Raw genomic sequence first — 25,171 nt, forward strand, 5'->3', positions numbered from 1 at the left:
GAAGCTGCTACCTGGAGCTCTGTACATACCTTCACCAAGAATTACCACATGCCTATTTTTTCTAAATCCAGAGCTGGTTTTGCCGCTGCAGTTTTGCAGGGCTTAATAGCTGGTCCTAATGCTCTCTAGCATCCTCCTCCTTTCCTTAGCTTTGGGAATCAACCCAAATGTAATGACTGCAACAGTTCATAGGTTCATACTAGGCTATCTGCCCTGAGGCAATTATAAGCCTAGCCCGATTCTGTATGGTTTACGCCACCCCTTGATTTGAGTATACTGTGCCCTTTTTAAGGTTTAGTTTACTGTGCCTCTGTCTAATAGTGACACGGGAGTAATCCCTGGGACAAACCTACGATCCCCCATCCACCTATCGAGATTCTTCTTGAAGAGATTCAGTGAGGTGCTCTGCCTCACATGAACTGGAATTCTATTCCAGAGCGAAGGGAGCCTCTGGGTTATGAACCTGTCCCTCCAGCAAGTTCTATTTATTTCTGTGCTGAGGTTCAAGTCCCTCGAGCGTGTGGCTCTAAGGGATTTAGATTTACTGAGGTGGAGCATGTCCATTAATTCTGGATTTGACATAGCTTTGTATGTCAGGCATAGATCGCCTCGAAGTAGGCGGTATGTAACTGAGTAGAGCTGGAGTTTTGTTAACCGAGCAGCATATGGCATCTGTTTGAGACCCTTGATCCTCTTGGTGAGATACTTTTGGGGTCTTTCTAATTGCTGCAGGTGTCGGGTAAGGTACATCCCAAAGGGGCATTGTATTCTATAATGGGCCTGATGAGGGATGAATAAAGGGGCACGATTACCTCTCTTGATCTAGATGTGAAACCCTTCGTGATGAGGTGGGCTATGTAGAAGGTCTTTCTAACCACTTTGGCAGTGTGGTTTTCAAAGGAGAGATTGCTATCAACTTGGGTCCCCAGGTCCCTAATAACTTTCTCTGTACTTAATGGGTTTCCGCCTATGTGGTAATTTGTGGGCACATTGTTTTGCCAAAGGGTATGACTATACATTTTTGGCATTTAGCTTTAAACCATGGCGCTGGCACCAGTTATCTGTCTCTGTGAGACCTTTTTGAAGGATGTTTGTGTCAGCTGGAGAGTTGATTATGGCGCCCAGTTTGCAGTCATCTGCGAACTTGGTGAGCCATAGTCCTCCCACGTTTGCCTGTACCTCAGAAAAGTATATACCGAACAAGAGTGGTCCCAGGACAGAACCCTGTGGGACGCCACTTGTGACCGGTTTCGAGTCTGACATGGCTCCAGCAACCCTTACTCTGTGGGTTCTGTCTTTGAGCCAGTTTGCGACCCATCTTGTGACATAGGGGTTTATATTTAAGCTGGATAGCTTATCTATGATGCCCGAGTGGGGTATTGTGTCAAATGCCTTTGCAAGGTCCAGATAGGCTGTGTGGACTACCTTCCCTTCATCTATGGCTTTGGTGACTGTTTTGAAGAAGTCAACCAGGTTCAAAAGGCAGGATCTACCCTTGACAAAGCTGAACTGGGTAGGATCTAGTGTCTGTAGGTCCCCAATGTCTTTGTTTATGAGCTCCATGATGATCCTCTCCATAGCCTTGCAGACTAAGCTAGTCAGGCTTATGGGGCGATAGTTTCCAGGGTTCATAGAGGCTCCACCTTTGTGGAGTGGGACCACTGTTGCTGTACGCCATTCTGTGGGCACATATCCTGTAGTGAGGCTGAGATTGTATAGCTGTTTTATTTGAGGGATTAGTTCCTCTTGGAGTTCATGTCGGACGCAACCTGGGACGCCATCTGGTCCCATGGAAGCAGTGTTTTTTGCTTTGGAGAGGGCAGCCTTCACCTGAGCATCAGAGATGTTTGGGAGGCAGCCCTCTGCTGGGATAGATACTTGCTCTTTTGGGGGGGGGGGGAGAAGTTTGCACTGAACCTGTCTGCCAGGATATTGGCGATGTCTGTGGGTTCATTGTATTTTTTGTCGTTTAGAATCAACTCAGAACAAGTCTGGGAGTTGCATCCCAGGTTTCTAACATAACTGAAAAAAGCCTTATGATTGTCTTTGGTGTCCTGTGCAATTTTTCTCTCGAAGCTGGCCTTGGAGGATTTTATGAGGGATCGTAATGTTTTGCTAGTACTGATCAGAGATGCCTTCCCTATTAGGGATTTTGCTCTATCATGTAGTAGCTTCCTCCTTCTGTTGTACAGTTTATTTATGGCAGGGGTCCACCAGACTGGACGCCTGCCTTTGGATGATTGGGTCTTGGTTTTGTTTGAGATAGCATGATCCATGCATTCCTGGAGATGTCCGTAGAATGCGTTTATGTAGGATTCTGCAGTTTGGGCCGTAGTTTTCACTGGCCCTGGGGCCTTGAAGGATTCCACTTCAGTTTTGAGAAGTGAGAAGTTCGCTTTTGAGAAGTTTTTCACAGTGGTTTTCTGGGCTGGGGGTGGGGTCGGGATGTGGACATCCAGTGAAATTAATTTATGGTCTGATCTTACCAATGAGGGATATACTTCTGGTGTGGAGCATAGAGTTCCCATGTTGGTAATGATCAGGTCTAGTATGTTGTCCCCTCTTGTGGGAGTGGTGACTAGTTGTTCCATAGCATTTGAGTTTATAATTTCCAGGAACCTTTGGGCTAAGGTGCTGGGGCTTGAGTAGTGCTCCCAGTCAATGTTTGGGTAGTTGAAGTCGCCCAATATAATGGTGTTCGGAGAGATCTTCATGTTCTCCAATGTTTTCAGGAAAGCCGAGTGGGATTCCTGACTTTGAGAGGGTGGTCTGTAGGATGCTATAAACTGAAAAGCAGTCTTGCCCACTGTTAGTTGCACATGGATGGTCTCCGATACTTCGTGCAATGCCACTAACCTGGAGGTGTGGATATCCTTGATAAATATGGAAACTCCCCCTCCTTTTGTGGTTCGGTCCGGGTTTTGGGGCCGAAAAGCATGATATGAGGTATAGCCTGGTAGTGCTGGGGTGCTCTCTGGAGCCTTGAACCAGGTTTCTGTCACTGCACAGATATTGATGTTCTCCATACTGAGGAGAGCTTCGAGTGCGTGCATCTTGAGGGTAAGACTTCTGGCGTTTAGCAGCATTACCCTTAGTTTCTTATTCCTTGTGCTGTCTATGGGGGTGGGTTTGACTTTTGAGCCTTGCCTAAAAAAGGCACTATAGGGGTGGTAAGAGCCTTTGCCACTATCCGAAAGCCCAGTGGTGACAGGTGCAAGCCGTCCCTAGCAAAGCAACGTGGCTTGTCGAGCATGTCATCCCAGGCTGACAGACACTGGATCCCCTTTGAATGACACCAAAATTTTAGCCAATTGTTAAAATCGATCATTTTGTCTTTGTACTGTGGCATCATTCTAGGTGAGGGTAAGATGCTGCTCAAGGTCAGGGTCATACCAGCCTGGGCTACATGATCAGAGAGCTCCACTATGTCTCTTTTCATGTAGTCCAGGGAGGTACGTCTCAGGTCATTCACACCAGCATGTACAATGACTGAGTCATATTTGTATTTGCTTTGGAGTGACCTGAGTGCTTGCGTTATGTGGCGGATCCTAGCACCCGACAGGCAGCTCACCGTGACCTTCTCTTTATTCAGCCTGGTGAGCGGGACGTCAGTGTGTCTGACAATAGAGTCACCTATTACAAGAGTATCAGGTGTGTTATTCAGCCTTAAGGGCTGTGGCTGCTTGGCACACTGACTTTGTGGGCTATGTGTTGTGCGTGTTTTGTTTTGAGGTAGCGTTTGCTTGGATGTCTGCTTTGGAGGTCTCTGTTGCTTAGGTAGATTTTTATTTAGAGCCTCCGAGTATGTTTTTGTGTATTTATGTGTTTGGTTCGCTGATGTGGTGGGACTATGTGATACTTTAATTGTGTTGTGTGAGGTTACCTTCTCCTCCTGACTGGTTGCACCAGTTTTGAGATGAGAGAGCTCAGCCTCCAGTTTGGCTAAATAGTTGCATCTCTCACATATATTTGAACCTGTTTGGAGGAGGAGAGGGTTGTCCGTGTACATGAGACAGTTGTAACATTGCCTCAAAATTCCCAGATTCACCAGCTGGACTGCAGAGGAAACCATTGACTGACCTTTGGACATGCTAGAGTAATATAGGGAAACTGAATTTAAGACGGACCAATAGGGGACAGGGTAATCGTAGAGAGTATAAGAGTAAGTAGTGCTTATGGTTTAATAGTGCTAACTTGTAGGATTACTTAATTGGACCAGTGAAGGGCCTTAGAATGAGAATATGGTGTTTAAATTGAGAGAGAGATCAGTTCTAAGGGAAAAAGTGAAGAGCAGACTTTGTGGAGCCAGGAATAGTTTAAACCCAATTAGGCGGCGCTACCTGCTGTTGCGCTATGCACAAAAACGCGCAAAACCGCGCAAAAGAGGGTTTTAAGAGAGGAAGATGAAGGAGTTTTGGAATTGACCCAAAATGGCCAATAAAACTACAGTTTCAAGTCAGTAACCACTCCCACAGGGGGCAGGCAGGCTGCTCAATGTTTTTCACTGCCACTGATCAACAGAGAGACTTCCCTTTAGCCCAAGCAAAAAATGGCCTCACAGAAACTTACAAACAGTTCAAGAACAGCAAGCCTGTAACTTAACTTTTTTAAATCTCAGAAAAGTGGGAAAAAAGCAAGATTTTTTGTTTTGTTTTTTTGTTTTTTTCAGAGATAGCAGAGGTTCATAAGTATTAACAAGTTATAACAGTGCAGTAAATGACCCCACACAAGAGTGCTAGGCCAAAGACAGGTAAAATGCAAGTTTTGAGAAAATAACGATTTTAAAAATAAGTGCAAACAGGAAATTCAGCAAACAGCTTTATGTTGTACTCTAAATACAGTTACTAATGCAGAAATCAAGTTTTAACAAGCCAGAAAATGCTCAAAATAGGCGGCTATGCAGAAAAACGTAGCAAATAAACAGAGGAAAAATACTTAAATCTCAAAAGTGGCTCCTTTCTTCTCTCAGCTTTTTCTCCTCTTGGTGGGTGCTTCACCAACAGCCAACAAGCCTGAAAAGACGCCAAAACCACGAGGCAACCAGGTTTTAAGAGAGGAAGATGAAGGAGTTTTGGAATTGACCCAAAATGGCCAATAAAACTAGAGTTTCAAGTCAGTAACCACTCCCACAGGGGCAGGCAGGCTGCTCAATGTTTTTCACTGCCACTGATCAACAGAGAGACTTCCCTTTAGCCCAAGCAAAAAATGGCCTCACAGAAACTTACAAACAGTTCAAGAACAGCAAGCCTGTAACTGAACTTTTTTAAATCTCAGAAAAGTGGGAAAAAAGCAAGATTTTTTTTTTGTTTTTTTGTTTTTTTCAGAGATAGCAGAGGTTCACAAGTACTAACAAGTTATAACAGTGCAGTAAATGACCCCACACAAGAGTGCTAAGCCAAAGACAGATAAAATGCAAGTTTTGATAATAAAACGATTTTAAAAATAAGTGCAAACAGGAAATTCAGCAAACAGCTTTAGGTTGTGCTCTAAATACAGTTGCTAATGCAGAAATCAAGTTTAACAAGCCAGAAAATGCCCAAAATAGGCGGCTATGAAGAAAAACTTAGCAAATAAACAGAGTAAAAATACTTAAAATATTCAAAAGTGGCTCCTTTCTTCTCTCAGCGTTTTCTCCTCTTGGTCGGTGCTTCACCAACAGCCAACAAGCCTGAACAGTGAAACATAAGAATATAGTACAGTTGTGTACACTTACCATAAATGTAGATGTTCGAGTGTATTCACTGTTGCAGTCCGGGTTACCCTCCATCCAGCCCCTTGACTTCTCTTGGCTATACTTTTCTTCTTGTTTAGTGTATTTCAGCTTTCTGGTGTATTTACTTTTTGTTATAGGTGTAACCTAACACATAATTGCTTTCCATTATGGGGGCACCTGACATCTGGGGCAAGAAACACTGATGTAATGGCGTCGGCTGCATGTTTTATAACTCTGATGACCTGATGTCATGGAAGAAGAGACAGCATCCGATGCAGGAATCCAAGAATTTGATATTCAGGCCGGCTGAGGGCTACCTGCAGGCGGATAACCCAAATGTAATGACTGCAACAGTGAATACACTCAAACATCTACATTTATGGTAAGTGCACACAACTGAAGTTTCTGAGGGTATCATTTTGCAGTTCTTCCATTTAAGTTTTTTTTAATATCTGAGAATCTTTTGTTTGGCTGTTAGTCATGTCTTCCCAGTTTTCAACTGTCTGATTCAAACTCAGGCTAGTCAACAGCTAGCCGGCATCTAAAATTGTTCTTTTAATGTGCATACTTTTGGGGGTTCTTTATCAGGCTAAATGTGAATATTTTTGCAGCATTTTTTATGAGACTGTGTTCTTGACTGAAGGAAGGTTGAAGGTCAAGGCATCCTTTCTTATTGAGTAATGGGATATAGTTTTTTTGTCATGCGAGAACGCAGAGGTGATTTATTTATGTTTCTCTTATCAAGTTTCTTACTGATTGACTAAAGTCAAGTCCTTTTTTTAAGCATTGTTCTGGTTTTAACAGTTCTCCATGTAGAGATGGATCTTTTCCCCTTTTTCCATCATATTGAGCTGTATTTAGTATGCATCTAAGCATTGGGTAATTTGGGGAATACAGTCCCAAACATGAGATGTGCAGGGAGCTTACCCCCCTTAAATACTTGGTTTGAGTTTTTCCAACCTCCTATACTTGAGGTGAAGATGTGGTGTCTCGTCAACAGATTCATTTTGTGCTCGATGATTTGGCTGTTGGAATTATTGACCATATCCAAATAACAGTCCTGTCCAGATTATCTGTTTGATTATTCTCATCTGTGCTGAATCACAGCATTATCAGTATGCAGAATGGTAGCCTTTGTACAAGGAAATTTCATCATTGTCTCAGGAATCGAACTGATGAGCTGATGGATATCTTAAGTTGAGAACTTGCTGGTCATATCTTTGGCCGAGGAGCTGCAATGAGTGGTAAGTGCAGTTTCCTTAAACCTGAGAAAATTGTTCATTCCAGTACATCTGACAAACGTTCTGATCACTGATGGCTCTGATTTGGGTTAGGGAATGCATCTTGACTCTACAGTGGTTTAGCAGACTTGGTCCCTGGCATCGTTGCACATGAATTTAAAAGAAATATTAGCAATTCTTATCTCCTGAAGGCATACAAAAATTAGGTCTTGGAGGCAGCCACTGCAGTACAAATATGCACCATTCTTGCAGACTAGCCATTTAGATACATAATCTGCCATTAGTTGTGTGACTACATTTACTCTACCAGATAAAAGCAGTGTTCTTTGGACCGTGAGTTGGTAACTCAGTCCACAGATGTTTTGGGAGCGGTTGAATATCTGAGATCATTTGAGAAAACCTGTAAGCCTCCAAAAAAAGTATTTTGCTACCACGGTTCTCATCCATAGCCCACAGTTCACATTACACTGCCAAGCCATTCATATTTCTTCCAGTTTCAATAGTTGTAAAGGTTCTTCTCACAGTGAAGAAGTACAAAACTTGGTTTGTTTTTGCCACATTAACTGACATCTCTTTCACAGGGATTTGGCAACACACACAGGATCCCGTGTCCCAGTTGCAGAAGACAAGTGTTGAATCCATTATAGGATCCTGTTCACTTCAGTGCCTGGACACTCCATTTTTTATTTCTTACTGTGAATTACTTGATCCCAGGAACTGAGGGATGTTCATCGTAAGGATCACAGCTGCAGAATAAATCATTACATATGGGCTTATAATGCGTAAGGATGCCTGTCCATCTGGCCAGTCTAATAACCTTTCAGACATTCTGACACAGGGCCACCCTTCCTATGCCACTCATGTCAGTAGGATATGACATAAGAGGAAAAGGTGCTTGTGCTATCTTCAAATATTCTTTGTATGTGTCACCATTGCCATAACTCTGGGAAATCAGATGCATTCAAGGTTGTAGGGTCACTTCCCTGACTTCCAGAGCTTAATACCACCCATCCCACAGCCAGCCAGTTCCCACTTTCCCAGGGCCATCATAACATTCATAGTATAAAGTGGATGTCATCCTGTGTCTCCTTCAGTTCTTTTTTGCCATGAAGTACAATGTCTTTTGTCAATTCTTTCTCTGATGTATCATGTAGTGGTTTTGGTCTTGATCTAGAGGTGGTAGGCAAGTGCCACATGTTATAGAAAGTATTTAACTCAACTATACTTTTTCTGGTGCAAGGGTTATTTTTTTTTAATTTTATTTATTTAACATGTGTTTACCAGGAAAGTCTGACTTGGAACAAAGACGGTTTTCAGCGGACGGCTGGGGAGAAACGCTCCAGGCGCATGTTGTTGTAATTTGGGGATTACTATCCAGGTTAATTTACCTAATTTCTTGGCTTACTTTGATTTGCCTGTTGGGGATGGCGGGGGGGGGGGGGCATTCTCTTGTATTTGAGCCTTTCCTCCATGGATGATTATTCCTTGAAGCCTCAAGTGGCTTCCCTGTTGCATCTCTGCAGTGGGTGCATTTATCGTTGCAGTCCCAAGAACTGATCATAAACTGGGAGAAGTCCTCTGATCCCACCTTAAAAGACTGCCTTTATACGAGTAGGATTGGTTAGTCTGCACTGCCAGTCATTCATGCCTACAGCGAAGGTATCTAAAGCCACATGACTTTAGTAACCTGGGTGAAAACACTTTTAGGTAAAGGCTCAGATACCACGGCAGCTTTTGTTGCTACATTTTCCATTATATTGTTTTGCATGCTTGAAAATGTGATTGTTAAATTGGACAGTAGTAACAGTGTTTGTGGTGCCACCATGCTGTGATGCATTTTTCTTGTGTTAGATCTATATCACTGGGCTCTGGAGCAGTGGCGAGTTCTGTGAACTCCATTTGAGCCTATATGTGCATTTGAACCTGTCACAGATCTTGATGAATATCTTTGCCATCTGGGTGTGGCTCTTGCCTTGACTTTATGATTTATAAAAGGCTCTCCCACTGAATCAGGGGATTGCACATCATCCAGAGAGAGCAGTGGACAACCCCCCCCCCTTTAAAAGCCTTTGAGCAAACATTACTTCTAGAACCCATCCTAATTTGGTCTAAAGACTTGGTTGTATGGTATCAAAACAGACAAGGGTGCACCAGGTTTTTAGTATACAGAGAGGCGTGCATCATGCAGGTGGCTGTGAACAATGGGCATCATTCAGTCAATGGCCCATGTCCCAGGGGAAGAAGTCCTATTGATGGACTCTTAGAGCTGCTCTTCCATTCCTTCCCTGAGTTATGGATTCAGAAACTGTACTTGGATCAGACTTTTTTGGAAATGAGGCATTCTGGAGATCAGTCTCTTTGCCACGTAGAAAAATGGTTGTCCCACCGGTTTTGCTCAGTGCAGTAAGGCAGTGGGGAGTTTGCAGTAGGTTTGTTTTCTGTCTGCTGGCATGGGAGATTCCTGTATGACTTTCTGCATTCCTGCTGATCTTGTGCACTCAACATAAAGTTAACGTATGGAAGGCAATACATTATGTTTGCCACCTGTAGGTGGCCAGGAAGTGCTCCATTTCTGGCTGTACTACTTTAGCAGCCAAGGAGGTCCTCCAATGTGGGTAGACAGACTTTCACTTCATAGCCTTACTTCTGCTTTAAATCCTCTTGCTCCACATCATGTTCTGGCTGGAGTTTTTTGAGACGAGAACGGCTGCTAGGAAGCCTTTTAGAATACAAGTCTGCACTACCAAATGGCAGATTTTTTTCTTCTTCAGCAGACTGGTACCACAGGGCCTGACTCCTGCTTTAGATCCTTTGGTTCCACTGGATCTTCTGGCTGGAGTTCTTAAAGTAATAAATGTTGGTTGAAAACCTGTAAAACAAGCCTAGTCTGGCAAGTAGAAGAATTATTTTCTTTTTCAGCATAGTGGTACAGTGGATTGCCCCAATAAGACCATTTACAGCTCACCTTGGTGTTTGTCAGGCATCTGTATGATTTGGGTTTCAGGTATTCCATTATCAATGTATCTGTCTGCTCTTTTTGGCTATCAAGACCTTCTGAAGGACTGGTTTGTGGTATAGCAACTGCTAGGCAAGAAGTTCCTTAAAGGAGTGCTTGAGCTCCTCCTGGTTTATGAAGACCTTACTCCTTCCTTCCTTCCTTGAGTTCTTAACTTCAGGACTGACGAGCTTACTGTTCCCTCATTCATATTTTTCAGCTTGTGTTTTGGGTTAAGCTTTTCCTAGTGGCTTGTACCTTTGCATGTAGAGTCTTGAAGCTAGAAGCCATTACATGTAGGGAACTGTATCTAGTCTTTCAGAAAAATTGAAGTCCCTTAAGGCAAACCCTTGTTTGTTCCTATAAGTGGTTTCTTAATTTTCCCTGAACCAGTTTTATCTCCTTTTCTTTTCCAGAGCAGAAAGTAGAGAAGAGGGATCTTTCACACAGTGTGAAGTATCAGCTCAAGTTTCATTCAAAGCAAGCAATCTCCTTAGTATAGCAGGAAAAGCCCTCACTGTGCTGCAGGTGATCTAAGTTCAGTGGAAGCTGGTGGTTACTAACAGTTCACCCATCCTGGGGAGGGAAGCAGCTTTGGCTTTCCACAAGGATAATACAGAGCAGGAGCACTAGGTGCTACCCAGTGTAGTCTGAAATGGCTGAGCCCACCCTGTCATAGTGAGCTAAGCACTGGGATGCAGAGGGGGATCATGGCATGCAGAAGCATTCTTCCCTTCAGACAGCCATCATAGGCTCAAGAAGCTGCCATTAGGGGATTGGTTCTACCATGGGGAATAGAGTAGGTTGTCCCCCAGGACTTGCAAGCTGGCTTGCTCCCCAACACATCACTTTTTCTGAACAGTGTACGGCCAATTAGTGTTCCCAAAAAGGGACAAACTGCCAGTAGTGCTCACACCTCACTCACGAATGCTTGGGTCATCTCCATTTGGAATAAACAAGTCATGGATTGATGATAAAGGAGCCATCTGGTGATGTCCTGGGGAGGGAAGCAAAAAAAAAAAAAAAAAAGAGAGAGAGAGAGTGAGTCATCTGAATCAGATGAACAAGTTTAGATAAACTGAATATTTCTTCATCTCTTCCCTTTAGGTAGAGAAGAGCTGGTGTACGTCATGCATTTCTTTTCCAAGAATAAAGAACAGAGAGGTCATAAATTTGTCTTAGGATTGCAGTGGTTGCTTGCACAGTATTTAGTCCTACTTCACTTCATGTCAGAGATGTAGTAGTTTACTGAGGTCAAAGAATAAGGCAGATTAAACTGTCATTAATGGATTTCCTACAGGAGCTTTGTTGTATCATAAGAAGTTGCTGGTGTTCTTTAACAACTTGATTCTAGTATGCTGTGCTTAGGTTTAGTTAAATGCAGAAGTAATAACAAATGTGAACCAGTGCTTTAAAAATGAAAGATAACAATGACAGATATACAAGATTCTAAGAAACTAGGAATGTTTACAATGTAAAATATCAGCAGGTGATTATTTGCTGTTGTGAATTCTTCATATCACCTGCGTCTTGCAAAAATATATTCCTCAAACTCTTTTAATGCATGTAGACAAAGTCTTACAAGTGAAAGTCTCTGGTAACATCTATTATTGTATGGTACAACTTTTCTGATGGAATTGCTTAGTTCATGTACACAACCTGTATGCTGATCTACACAGTTCTTACTATATGGAAAAGAAGCCCAGAACTATGTGACTTAATTGTAAAAGCTAAGTGCAGATGACTAATATGTTGTGTGGTCTTTATGCCAGCTAACTGCCTTTTTTTTCTTTCCCCCCTCCCCCAGGGAATGGCTCTGAGTCTTGGAGACAAGATTAACCTGTCTCAGAAGAAGTCAAATGTCTAGGAAGGTTATTGCTTTTTTGGATCCATCCATGACCCTGAGACATTAGAACTGTACTAACAAAACAAGGCTTTTTTATATTCTTAGAACAGTGTTTGCTTTTACACTGACTCCATTGCACCTATTAATTTATCTCATTGTACAAAATAAAGTTACCTGTAAGATGTCATTGTCTGCCATATGGAATTTTGTATGTGGTAATGGAATTTCTCTGATTTACAGTAAGGTGTATCACAGTACATTAAAGAAATTTGTACCAGGAAACAAAACTTGTGGGAGTAATCCTTGACATGACGATGGAACTCATTTTACTTGACAGTGAATCACGGCTGTCATAGTGATGTGCTGTTGACAGAGGTGAACCAGTAATGCACATTTACTTTGCCTGACATTTCAGGGTAACATGTTCACGTGTTTCTTGTTTTCAGTGGTTAAAAAGATCTGTGGCTGTGAGTGCAAAATTATATTTAAATTTTACCTAAAAGGAACCATGCCATTTTGTTTTACATAACATCACTAGTATTTCCACTTATTTTTCTATGTTTAATTTTGTCATTTCCAACACTGATGCTGTTGGTTGCACTGTGTTTCTCATTTTATGGTGGTAAAGTGATTTATAAAAGTAATTATTAATTTCAAGTCCTGGATATGTGTCCCTGTCCCGATCATCAAAAGTAGGTATAAACTTCACACATATGACTGTATTTGCTAGTTTTAATTGTATTTGGATATTTTTTTCCTAAATATTTTTATTGAGATTTACAAGTGAACAACAAAATGTAACATTACAATATGTATAGAAACTGAATAAGAAAAACAAACAATGCAAGAAAAGATAACAAAAACAACTGTTTACAAAGGTGTCTACAAAGGTAAATAGGTTGAGAAATTCAATTAGTTTATGAAATTGTCTTTCATTTCTAATTTTCCAGTGACTGCTTATTTAACAGTTGCTTGAGTTTTACCCACGAATTATACGAAGTGGTGGTTCTAGCTGTTTTTTCCTTAATTGACAATAATCGTATATGACAAACTTTGGTTGCAGTGTTGAGAAATTCTTTTAATTTTGGAGTCGACTCACTTTTCCAATTTTTGGTTACTCCTTTTCTTGCAATTGACAAGACACTCCAAAGAAGAGAATTATTTATTTTTTAACACATGAAGGAATTGCAGTATTAAATAAAATTAATGATTTGTTTAGTGTAAAATTATCACTGAATAAAGCATGCAAAAAAGAATTAACATCATTCCAAAATGGTTTAATTGCAATACATTCATAAATAATATTTTGCCAATATGCTTTAATGTTCAGCTTACAACTCGAGCATCCAAAATTATTTTTAGACATTAATTCTATTTTATGTAGTGTAATGAATGCTTTATGCATAAATTTCCAAGAAAATAATTTCTATTTTATGGATGAAGTGGTTTATTTAGAGGATGATAAAATATATTTTTCATCATCACTTGGGTAATAGTTATTAAAAGATTTAAAATAGTCCCAATTTTTTTTTGTAATATTCTGTATTATTTTTAATCATCTTATATATTTTAGACAGAAGCCCCTTTTCTGTAATGTTTTGATGCATCAGAATAGTTAGAAGTTCTATAAAATTTGGAACTGTTTTTTTTGTTTGTTTGTTTATTGATGGTTGCATTAAGCTTACTCTCTGCTCAATTGAGTATCCACAATTTTGAATATCTAACCACATTTCATTATTTAAATTATTTTTTTTAAGATAAAATCTATGCAGTGTAACTTTGTTTTTCCATCAACTGATACGAAAATATTATTTTTTTCTTTAAATATAGTCATCGTAGCTTTATTGAATGTGCTTATATTATTTAGTGTGTATGCTATAGGGAATGTTAAGAATAGCCAAGCTTTATATTCTGGATTTTTGTATACATAACTTTTAAAATTGATCAATGTCATGGAGATATAGGGTGAGTTACTTTGGTTTTGATTTTCCAAAATATAAGTTATTAGGTGTCTTATTGTGATGTGCATATATTAGATGGTTAGATATTAGACAAATTCTCTCTTGTATGTTTTTCCATTTAGCAGTGTAATTGTTTGTCTCAGAAGTAATTGCCTTTATAATAGTTGCTAAGAAATATAATTCTAAATCAGGTAATCCAATTCCCCCATAAGACCAACTTCTCAAATGATGATTAAGGGTCAATTTAGGTTTGTTGGGATACCAAAGAAATCTAAGAATTAAATAATTAAATTCTCTTATATATTGTTTAGGGATAGGAAGAGTTAATGACTGTGTTATATGTAATATTTTGGTAATATTACCATTGTTATTATTGAAAGCCTTTCTATTGAAAATAGGAATTTGTTCCATTTATTAATAAGATTTTTAATATTATTCAGATGTTTACTATAATTTATATGTATTATATCCTTAAAGATTTTAGTTAAAATTATTCCTAAATATTTCATTTTATTATCTTTTACAACATATTTAGAAAATCTTTATTTCATGTCACATGTACTGGAATTTATACATGAAATTTTGTTTTGTTTTCATTAAATGTAAGACCAGACTTAGATTGATAAGTTTCAATAGCCTCAAACGGCAATTAAGAGAATTTTTATTATCAGTGTTAAAAGTGTATCATCAGGAAACAAAAGTATTTTTGAATTTAGATAACTGTTTATTTGTATTCCGTTAATATCTGATTTTGATCTTGTGTAATTCGGAAATGGTTCCATAATCAAAGTAAAAAGTAAAGATGACAATGGACAGCCTTGCTTTGTTCCTTTAGTAATCAAAATTGATTCAGAAACATAAGAACCTATTTTATATAAGCTAAGGAATTTTCATAGGGAATATTTATAAGTTGCAGAAAACCCTTTGAGAAATTGTATTCTTCCAAGACCAATAATCGATATTTCCAATTAACTGTGTCAGAAGCACTGTTGATGTCTAAGCTTATTAAAGTTAAATTATCTTTTATATCATTAGTATAATCAGTTACAGTTAATATTCTTGTAATGTTATTGTATTTCTATTTTTATAAATCCAGTTTGATCATTATTAATTAAATATGGAAGAAATTGTTAAATTCTAGTATCGAGTATAGACATGAATGTTTTGTAATCAGCGTTTAGTAGTGAAATTGGTCTATATGAGGAACACTCAGTTGGATGCTTATCTGTTTTCAAGACTGGAGATGTAAGCGTATATTTCCATGAAGGTGGAAATATTATTAAATCTTTAACTAAATGAAAAACATGGAGTAAGATGTTTAAAGCTTCCTTAGGCATAATCATATAAAGTTCTGATATTATGCTGTCATTGCCTGGAGCCTTGTTAGGCTGTAGTTTATTAATTTGATTTTTGAGTTCTAATATCAATATAGGTCTAGGTATTAATTTCAGTTGTTCACTTGTCAGTTTATTTTTAGTTTATTTCCTAATAAAAGGTTTAATTGCATGTTGTGGATCCATTGCTGGATTAAATTGATTAATTTTACTAAAATGAGTTCTAAGTTCCCTTAAGATCTCTTCTATCACAGTGACTTTTTTCTTTTTATCAATCCAGTATTACTGTTTGATGGGGTCCACTTTTAAATCTCGAAATACCAAAATCTCGAGTTTTGAGATACCGAATTAAGTAAATTAATGAAATTTATTAGCGCTTTGGCTGTAGCTGATATTTTACGCTTCCCTGTAGTATTATTCTCTCTCTCGTTTAATATACAATTGAAATATGCCAAAATTGGGCTACTTTTGAATATTGGATGATCTGTTCAAGCTGAAGTTTGACTGTTTTAACACCTATACTGGGTATACAATAGATATTGATTAAACTGTACATCTTCCCTTTAATTTCTAAAGTCACTAAACAAAACATTTTTTTACTGTCATTATATGTATTTAATATTTTTTATAAGTTTAGAATTTTTACACAAAATAGTTACAACTTTTCAGATTATATTGAGAACTAGCTATTACAGTATATTGTTTATTATTAAAGGACAACAACATAATTCTGTTATTAAATGCTCAACTTCTGTGTCCCTTTTCTCCCTATTTACAGTCCCTACTATAAACAGTACAGCATTTAAAATATTTTAAATCGACTGTTTCTCTCCACTAGAACAGTACCTTACCGTACTGTGGTGGTTTCACTTGCAAAACACATTTATCCCTCCCTGGAAAAGGTTGCTGCAGTCTCCAATTCATTGATGTCATCAAGGCCAATGAGTGCAGGTAGTTTTCTGGCCAATTCCCTCCCCAAACTGACATCACCACAACCGTCCTAAAAACCCACCCATGCTGTGATATCATAGATCCATGTTCCTTCCCCTACCCATACAGAAAGTAAAGGCTAGAACAAGGAAACAGTATGAGTCAAGCCTTCAGCTGTGAGCTGTCAATCACAGGAGATAACATCTTAAATTACCCTTAGCACTTTGACAGCTAGGGAATTTAGGTGTGAAGGGTGATGGGAGATGAGTTGAAGTAGTACAATTCAGGCTTCACAAACGACTGCAATTTAGCCATTCCAACAAGAAACGGCAGTAAAAAGCACTTTGAATGTCTGTTCTGTGGCATTTGCACTGTTTGTGTTTTAAGTAGTCATTGAACGGCATGAAATGTTACTTAAAACTAACTGAAAGACAGCAGTGTACGCATGTAAAATCAGTGCAGTGACAGGAGCTTTAGGAAGAGGGAGGCCTGTGTGGTGTAATTTTTTGCAGACACGCACTGCATTGTGTGGGATACCTAGAGGCATACTAAACAATCAGGATCACTTTAAGATGCTAAACCCCATGTGGTCAGACTCAGAAATTACGTTTAAAAATATTTAAATACCTGTAAATAATCCCAGTGTGGTGATAAAATGTAGGAAACACCAAACCATGATGAAATAAACATGTTTTTTGAGTCTGTGGTTGCGGTTCTCCTTTAAGTTTGTCTGTATCATTTGTTAGCAGATGTGTTTCTTGGATGAATATAACCTGGGAAGAAAGTAGTTTTAAATATTTATTTAAATTACCTCTTTTGCAACCATTATTCAGTCCAGTAATATTAATAGAAATACACTTTAAATTTATCATCTTGCAATTCAAAAAGTATTCCGATTAAAAGCTTCAGAACTTTAGTATATGGCAATATGAGTAAACCACTTAAATAGTGCATATACTAAACATCGTGGACTTAGTGTTAATACAGACAGAATGTATGAAATTGTAGACACCAAAAAAGAGAACATACTACACAAAATATTAAACATGAAGTTGCACCTAGTTGTAGCCTACCCAACAATGCAAGACAAATTAATCCCCCTCCGCCATTCCATAAGTATGTCAAGTTAATGAAAATAAAGGAAGTAAAAAAAGTAATATATTTTGTAATAAATCCCAATGTGAGTGTGGTCTTGTAAGTGGATTAACAGGAGGAGTATTTCTTATTCAATATAATTATATGATATATTATGGTCTGTATAAACGGGCTTCATTTATCTCATTTTTTAGTTATTATATAACTTTTACCCTTATCTGAAATGTAGAAATGTATTCTATATATAAGTTTAATTTATATATATTATATTAATCAAAATGAAGAATGTTACCCATATTAAATATTGCTACTAGTACTTAAATTTCTTATATATGCGTTTCGTACCATGTATGTTTTAGTAAGACTAAGAGGTCATAGTCATAATAACATAAATTACATATATTAACAACAAAACCATATTGGAAAGGGACAAGTTTTTTGTGTGACTTTAATTTGTCAATATAAGGATTAATATACAAAAATGAAAAGATTACGGAGAAGGGAAAAAAGAAAAAATAATAGTTGCAACAGTTATCTAACTTCACACATTAGAAGTAAATATTTAAAGTATAACATATGTAGAGTAATAATTGTCCTTAATATACAATATGAAGTGAAACCACTGAATATTTAAATATCATGAATAATTGCTTGACTTTCTGATTTATCTGTCACTTGATTAAAATTACAGTGAAATTTCTTAGCATGTGTTACACAGTAAATCAATGTAAGACAAAATGTATTAAAACACAGGTCAGCAACATCTTTTTTATATTGCTTTTTCTTTCCCTTCCTCTCTTCTCTCCATCTTAAAGAAATAACTATGTAAAAATAGGCTCACTGTGTGTGAGGTATTAACTAGAAATTGTCTACAATTGTTAAGCATCTGGTTGGGTTTGTTTGTTCTGATTTCCTGCTAGGGAGTCTATCACATAACTTATTTGCAGGTAAAAGCATTCCCTAGAGTCTCCTTGATCCTTTATCTGTTTAAACATTTCTGCAGTTTTTTTTCTACCTAACTAGTGTTGGTAGTGTAACATTGTCCATATTCAGGCTTGTGTTTTGGGCCTAGTTGTTTGTTAGTAGAGGCTGTGTGTCTGAGCACATGTTCCAGGCCATCATAGCTTACCCAGAGCCAGTATAGCATTTCAGTGAGAGAGAATTGTTTGTGGTCATTGGCTGACTGGGGTTGCCTGGACTACGGCTTGGAGTAAGCACCTCATTGGTTCTTTCAAGCTTTTTTTTAAAGTTGTTTCAGGTTTCAACTTTGTTACTTAAGAAGTTAACTTGAGTGTTTCTGCCATTTCACACTGAGCTAATCGGAGGAAGTCAGAGGAAGGGCTCTGAGCCAACTAATCTGTGATCTATAACATTAAGTATCTTGTTTTTTGATTATTTCTGAGCTATTTATAGCACTTTTATTGTCTGCATATTCTTTGCTAGCTAGTTTCACTGTGTGTGTGAGGTATTAACTAGAAATTTTCTACAATTGTTAAGCATCTGGTTGGGTTTGTTTGTTCTGATTTCCTGCTAAGTAGTGCATCACATAACTTGTTTGCAGTTAAAAGCATTCTCTAGGGTCTCCTTGATCCTTTATCTGCTTAAACATTTCTGCAGCTTTTTTTCTACCTAAGTAGTGTTGGTAGTGTAGCATTGTCCATATTCAGACTTGTGTTTTGGGCCTGGTTGTTTGTTAGTAGAGGCTGTGTGTCTGAGCACATGTTCCAGGCCATCATAGCTTAGCCCGAGCCAGTATATCATTTCAGTGAGAGAGAATTGTTTGTGGTCATTGGCTGACTGGGGTTGCCTGGGCTTCGTCTTGGAGGAAGCACCTCACTGGTTCTTTCAAGCTTTTTTTTAAAGTTGTTTCAGGTTTCAACTTTGTTAAGAAGTTAACTTGTGAATGTTTCTGCCATTTCACACTGAGCTAATCGGAGGAAGGGCTCTGAGCCAACTAATCTGTGATACATAACATTAAGTATCCTGTTTTTTTTTATTATTTCTGAGTTATTTATAGCACTTTTATTGTCTGCATATACTTTGCTAGCTAGTTTCACTGTTTGTGAGGTATTAACTAGAAATTTTCTACTATTGTTAACCATCTGGTTGGGTTTGTTCTGATTTTTGTTTTCTACCCTCCATCCCTATTGGTATCCTGTTTTTATACTTGGTGGCTTTGCAGTTGCCTGCCCCTGCTTTAAATTTGATCTGGGACATTCTTCCCAGTCTAGTGTCATTACCTCATTCGACCTAATCCAGGGAGAACATTTGAGAAGGCTAACCCAATTAGTTTCTGCTCCTCCTTTCCACTTTACAAAAAAAAATTCTAAGCTTGTTTCCTGCCTTTCCTGTAAGTCTTCTAGTCCAGATACAGATTTGCTGTATCCAGGACTGTGTGTAAGCTTCTGAGCCCCCAAGCCTTTCTGTGTTGGAGAGAAGCATTCTAGCTTAATTTTGTTTGTTAGAACTAGCCAGTTTTCTAGTTTCAGCACTTACATTTGTTTCTTTGAACTCAGCACTTGTTCAGAACTCGTAGTAAGCACTAAATAAGCTACAAATTACTACAGCACTCAACTTTCCTCACTTGTCTAGAGGAAAACAGTTTTTAGTACTTAATAAATAAGCACCTATCCAGGCATGTCTACAGGTCAGCTCCTGGTGTTTTCTCCTGTCTACCTGATGAATCTGGGCATCTTAGGGCAATGCAGCAATTGTCTCATGTACACAGACAACCCTCTCCTCCTACCACCCAACACTGCAACCTGTGAGAGATGCACTTATATAGCCAACTGGAAGCAAAGCTGTCTTCACCCAAGACTGGACTAGACAGTCAAGAAGAGAAGGTAAACACTTGCACCACACCACACTCATCACATAGTCCCTCAAAACCTACACCACCAAAACACACACATAGAAACACAAAACACACACCTATATTCGCGGAGGCTCTCAAAAAAAATCTACCCAAGCAACAGGGACCTCCAAAGCAGAAATGCAAGCAACCTCCACCCCCCCCCCAACACAACCCAAATGACACATAGCCCACAAACTCAGTGTGCCACTCAAACACAGCCCATAAGGCATAACAACATACCCAACACTCTAGTAATAGGTGACTCTATAGTCAGGCACACTGATATTCCACTCACCAGGCTAAACAAGGAGACAGTTACTGTCAGCTGCCTGTCAGGTGCCAGGATCTGCCACATAATGCATGCACTCAGGTCACTCCACAACAAGTACAAATATGACTCTGTCATTGTCCATGTTGGTGTGAATGACCTGAGACGTACCTCTCTGAATTACATGAAAAGAGACATGAGGGAGCTGTCCGATCTTGTAGCCCAGGCAGGTATGACCCTAGCCCTGAGTAGCATCCTGCCATCTCCCATAATGATACCACAGTACAAGGACAAAATGATTGACTTCAACAATTGGCTAAGTTTCTGGTGTCATTCTAAGGGGATCCAGTATCTGTCTGCCTGGGATGACATAATCGATAAACCACGATGCTTGCCAGAGATGGCCTGCACCTGTCGCCCTTAGGATTCCGGATATCACCCCTGTAGTGACTTTTTTAGGCAAGATTCAAATGACAAATTCATCACCATAACAGGTACAAGCAAGCAAAATCTGAGGGTAATGCTACTTAATACTAGAAGTCTAGACCTCAAAATGCATTCACTCGAGGCAGTCCTTAAAATGGAGAACATCAACATGTGTGCAGTGACAGAGACCTGGTTCAAGGCTCCAGAGAGCACCCCTGCATTACCAGGCTATAATTCATACCACACCTTTCGGCCACCTAACCTGCACTGAAGCACCAAAGGCCGGAGGCGTGTCCATATTCATTAAGGATATCCACACCTCCAGGCTAGGTGTGCATAATGCATCTGAAATTATCCAAGTGCAACTAACTCTGGGCAAGACCGCAATCCAAATTTTAGCTTGCTACAGATCCCCCACCATGCCCCAGGATTCCCACTTTTCATTTCTTGATACACTAGAAAATATTAGGGTACAACCTAACACCGTAATAATGGGCTGTTTCAACTACCCCACCATTAACTGGGAAAACTACTCATGTACAAACTCTTGTGCTAGTTTTCTGGAATTCATTAATTTCAGTGTCTTGGATAAACTTATCCACACCCCCACCAGGAGCAGCAGTATCCTAGACCTGGTCATTACCAACATGGGCAACCGATGTTCAACACCAGAGGTCAATTCCTCGGTCAGATCCGGCCACAAGCAAATCACCCTAGACATCCACATCCCACCCCCACCCCCCATTAGGGAAACCAGCGTAAATAATTTCTCCAAAGCCAACTTCACGCTTTTTTAAGACAGAAGTGGCAAACTTCACGACACCCATGCTGATGGACAGTAAAGGTATGACTGCTGAATCCTATACAATTGTACTTTATAAGCACTTACACGAGTGCATGGATCATGCAATCCTGAACAGAACCATGATGCTATCCTCCAAAAAAAAGAAAGCCAATCTGGTGGTCCCCTGCCATAAACAACCTCTACAACAGAAGAAAAAAGCTGTTGCAATAAAGAGTAAAATCCCATGATTGGAGGAACTCCGTCGTCAGCTTCAGTAAGAAGCTGAGATCCCTCATAAAATCCTCCAAAGCTAGTTACGAAAACAAAATCGCCACTGATTCTAACGACAACCACAAAGCATTCTATAGCTATGTCAAGAATCTCAATGGCAACACTCAGATCTGCTCTGAGTTGTAGCATAATGGCACTAAATGTACAGAACCAACTGATATTGCCAACATCCTGGCAGATAGTTTCAGTGCTAACTTTACCCTTCTCTCATCCCCTAAAGGGCCCATCTCTATATGGGAAGAATGCAAAGTTCCTGTAATCTTGGATGCACAGGTAAAAAAAACACACTCTCCCAAGCCAAGAACATAGCATCCATGGGATCTGACAACATCCCAGGCTGCATTCTGCATAAACTACAGTACAAACTGGCACTCCACCTAAGTACCATGTTCAAGCATAGCCTCACCTCTGGCTTTGTGCCCACTGAATGGTGCACAGCAACGGTTATCCCACTCCACAAAGGGGGAGCCACCACGGACCACGGGAACTACTGCCCCATTAGCCTGATGAGCCTGGTCTGCAAGGCTATGGAACGTATCATCATGGAACTTATAAACAATGACATTGGTAATCTCCAAACTCTGGACCCTACCCAGTTCGGGTTTGTAAAAGGCAGGTCATGTCTCCTAAACCTGATAGACTTCTTTAAAGCGGTTACCAAAGCCGTAGATGAGGGTAAGGTGGTTCACACAGCCTATCTAGATCTCGCCAAAGCTTTCGACACCATCCCCCACTCTGGAATTATAGATAAACTCCCTAAACTAGGTATAAATCCCTATGTCACAAGATGGGTTGCCAACTGGCTCACTGACATAATCTATACTGTGAAAGTAGCAGACTCTAAATCCCACCTCAGACCAGTGACAAGTGGAGTACCACAAGGTTCAGTCCTAGATCCTCTCCTGTTTGGTATCTACTTCTGTGAAGTACAGGCTAACACAGAAGGTCTTTGGCTAACACAGTTCGCAGATGACTGCCAACTAGGAGCCATAATCAAAACTCCTAACGATGTGGACATCCTACAAAAGGGCCTCACTGAGACAGATGCCTGGTGTAAAAGCCATGGCCTCAAGCTCAATGCCAAAAAGTGCATTGTCATCCCTTTTGGTAAAAACTCTGCACCCACGAACTACCACATGGACGGTAGTCTACTTAACACCGAAAGTGTGATGAGACCTTGGGTCACAGGTGGACAGTAGTCTCTCCTTTGATAATCACATCGCCACATTTGTCAGGAAATCCTTCTATGTAGCACACCTCATCACAAAAGGTTTCTCATCCAGGAAAAAAAAGGTCATTGTTCCCCTCTACTCATCACTCATTAGACCCATTATAGAGTACAACGCCCCGTTTGGTATGTACCTCACAATACATCTATAACAACTGGAAGGCCACAGAAATACTTCACAAAGAGGATTACCGGCCTCAAACAGATGCCCCATGCAGACTGTCTCAAAAAACTCCAGCTTTACTGTGTCGCATATCGCCTACTCAGAGGCTATCTCTGCCTGACATACAAAGCTATGTCAAACCCAGAGCTGTTGGACATTCTCCACTTAAACAAATCCCAATCCCTCTGAGCTACACGCTCTAGGGACCAAAACCTTGTCACCACAATAAACGGAACATGCTGGAGGGATAGATTCCTGTCCCGTTGACTTCCCATACTCTGGAACAAAATACCTATCTATATCAAACAAAGCTCCTCATTAGCACTCTTCAAGAAACATCTTGATGATTGGATGGGAGATATGAAATTCACCCCAGGGATCACTTCTGTGGCTCTGCTTGACGGGCACAGGAAAATAATTTTCTTGGGTGGTAAAGGTCAGGGTACCATTTGGTTAGGCTTATATAGGCCCTAGGGCCAATAGCCTAGTACCTACCTATGAACCTATTACAAAAAACTAGAAACAACATTTTTATTCACCTTTTTTCCACCTCTGGTCTTCCAGGGTCACTAACCCAAATTTTTCTGCTGTTTTGCCAGAGTTGGCTGTGTGGTTTTGGTTTTAATCATTTATTCTGTTTGAAACATGAGAACATAAACTGATTTTACCAAAACTCTCAGGATGTAGTAATTGAAAGTTACAGTATAACCCTGCAGACCTTCATTGAAATTAAAGATATAGGATGTGTAAATAAAACTTGTCTGTCTGCTAGACTGGTTAGTGCATCTAAAACAGTATGACCAATAAAGAATAATAAAAGGATTTAAGATCCAAAGAAAGCAAACAATCTACTAAGTAATACATATAAACAATGATCAGCAGCATTCATAAACAAATTATTCATTGTAGTTTGCGTATATTTTGAGAATAAACCTTACAGCTATTCTCCACAAAGTAGCCATCTGTACATGCTGGTGAGATAGTAAACAATGTTTGAAAGACAATATCTGCTTGTATAGTTTTTTGCTATTTTAATTCAACATCTACAACAATAGAATCTCACCTCACAAATAATGCCATGTCTTTAGTCTAGTACTTTATCACTCTTAGGTTTTTAATTTCCACTTTCTCTGTTTAACAAGTATCCTATTATAGTGATAGAATATTCTTCAAAACTAGAGTATGCTCTAGGGAAAGAGTTTCATACCTTTTATTTTTTTTTTTGGGGGGGGGGTGAATGATCCTGTACATGTCCTATATCATTAACTGATTGAAGTAAGTGGAAAAAATACTACATTCAGTTTTATTTATCCAAGAAACAATAGGGGTATTTTGATTCTCATCAGGAAAAAATATCATTTATTTCCTTCTCCTTTCCCCTCCCTCTCCACCCTTCTTAGTTTTGCTTTGTTTTTAGGATGAAATAACTCTTGTGCACTGCCGAGAGATACTTAATATTAAACAGCTCACATCAGAGCTACACTTTTAAACTCTGCCCACTCCGCCTTATAAACATCTTATCCGGCACAAATAAAAAGTTTATATATTCATGTTTAATAAAAGTACACCTAGCTATCGGCCATTAAACCTGTTCCTCAATTCAAATGACCAAACCAAGTCCATTTTTCATCTCCAAAAAGTTTAACCACAACCACAGCAACGGAAATCCCATTTCGCAACTAACATCACTCCAATCACTACAAGTAAAAAAAAAAAAAAACACCACTAAAAACAAAGGGTACAAAGCTTTCAATGTTCCAGAAAACGCAGACACAAGACTTGCTGCACCATGGATACCACTATCTCGTCTAACATCAGGAAACAAAGCATGTGAATGAAACAAAACAGGACTGTTCTCAGCTCATAAAGCCCTCCAAGTCCCATCAGCTCTAGTAACATAAACCTTTCGAAAAACTGACAAATAAGTCTAAGCTAGACAGAGACTATCACGTCTTTAAAGAGATTAATGATTTTAAAGATGCATCTCAGTCTGTATTCTACCCCTCACAAATGATGCACTCAATTAACATTTAAACCCTACT

At 39.3% G+C, this 25,171-nt stretch overlaps 1 protein-coding gene across 2 annotated transcripts in view; it reads left to right on the forward strand.

The window, feature by feature from the left end:
• The window catches only part of COPB1 (COPI coat complex subunit beta 1), a 721,336-nt gene extending 709,259 nt beyond the window's left edge, over positions 1-12,077 (forward strand). For both annotated transcript variants that reach the window (XM_044082795.1, XM_044082796.1), the window contains exon 22: positions 11,757-12,077. In XM_044082795.1, the coding sequence (XP_043938730.1) occupies positions 11,757-11,816 (60 nt within the window). In that variant the 3' untranslated portion in view covers positions 11,817-12,077. The remainder of the gene's footprint in view (positions 1-11,756) is intronic.
• Positions 12,078-25,171: the final 13,094 nt, after the last annotated feature.

This window comes from Protopterus annectens, chromosome 9.part0 (assembly GCF_019279795.1).
Source record: "Protopterus annectens isolate FY-2018-M chromosome 9.part0, PAN1.0, whole genome shotgun sequence".
Taxonomy (NCBI): domain Eukaryota; kingdom Metazoa; phylum Chordata; order Ceratodontiformes; family Protopteridae; genus Protopterus; species Protopterus annectens.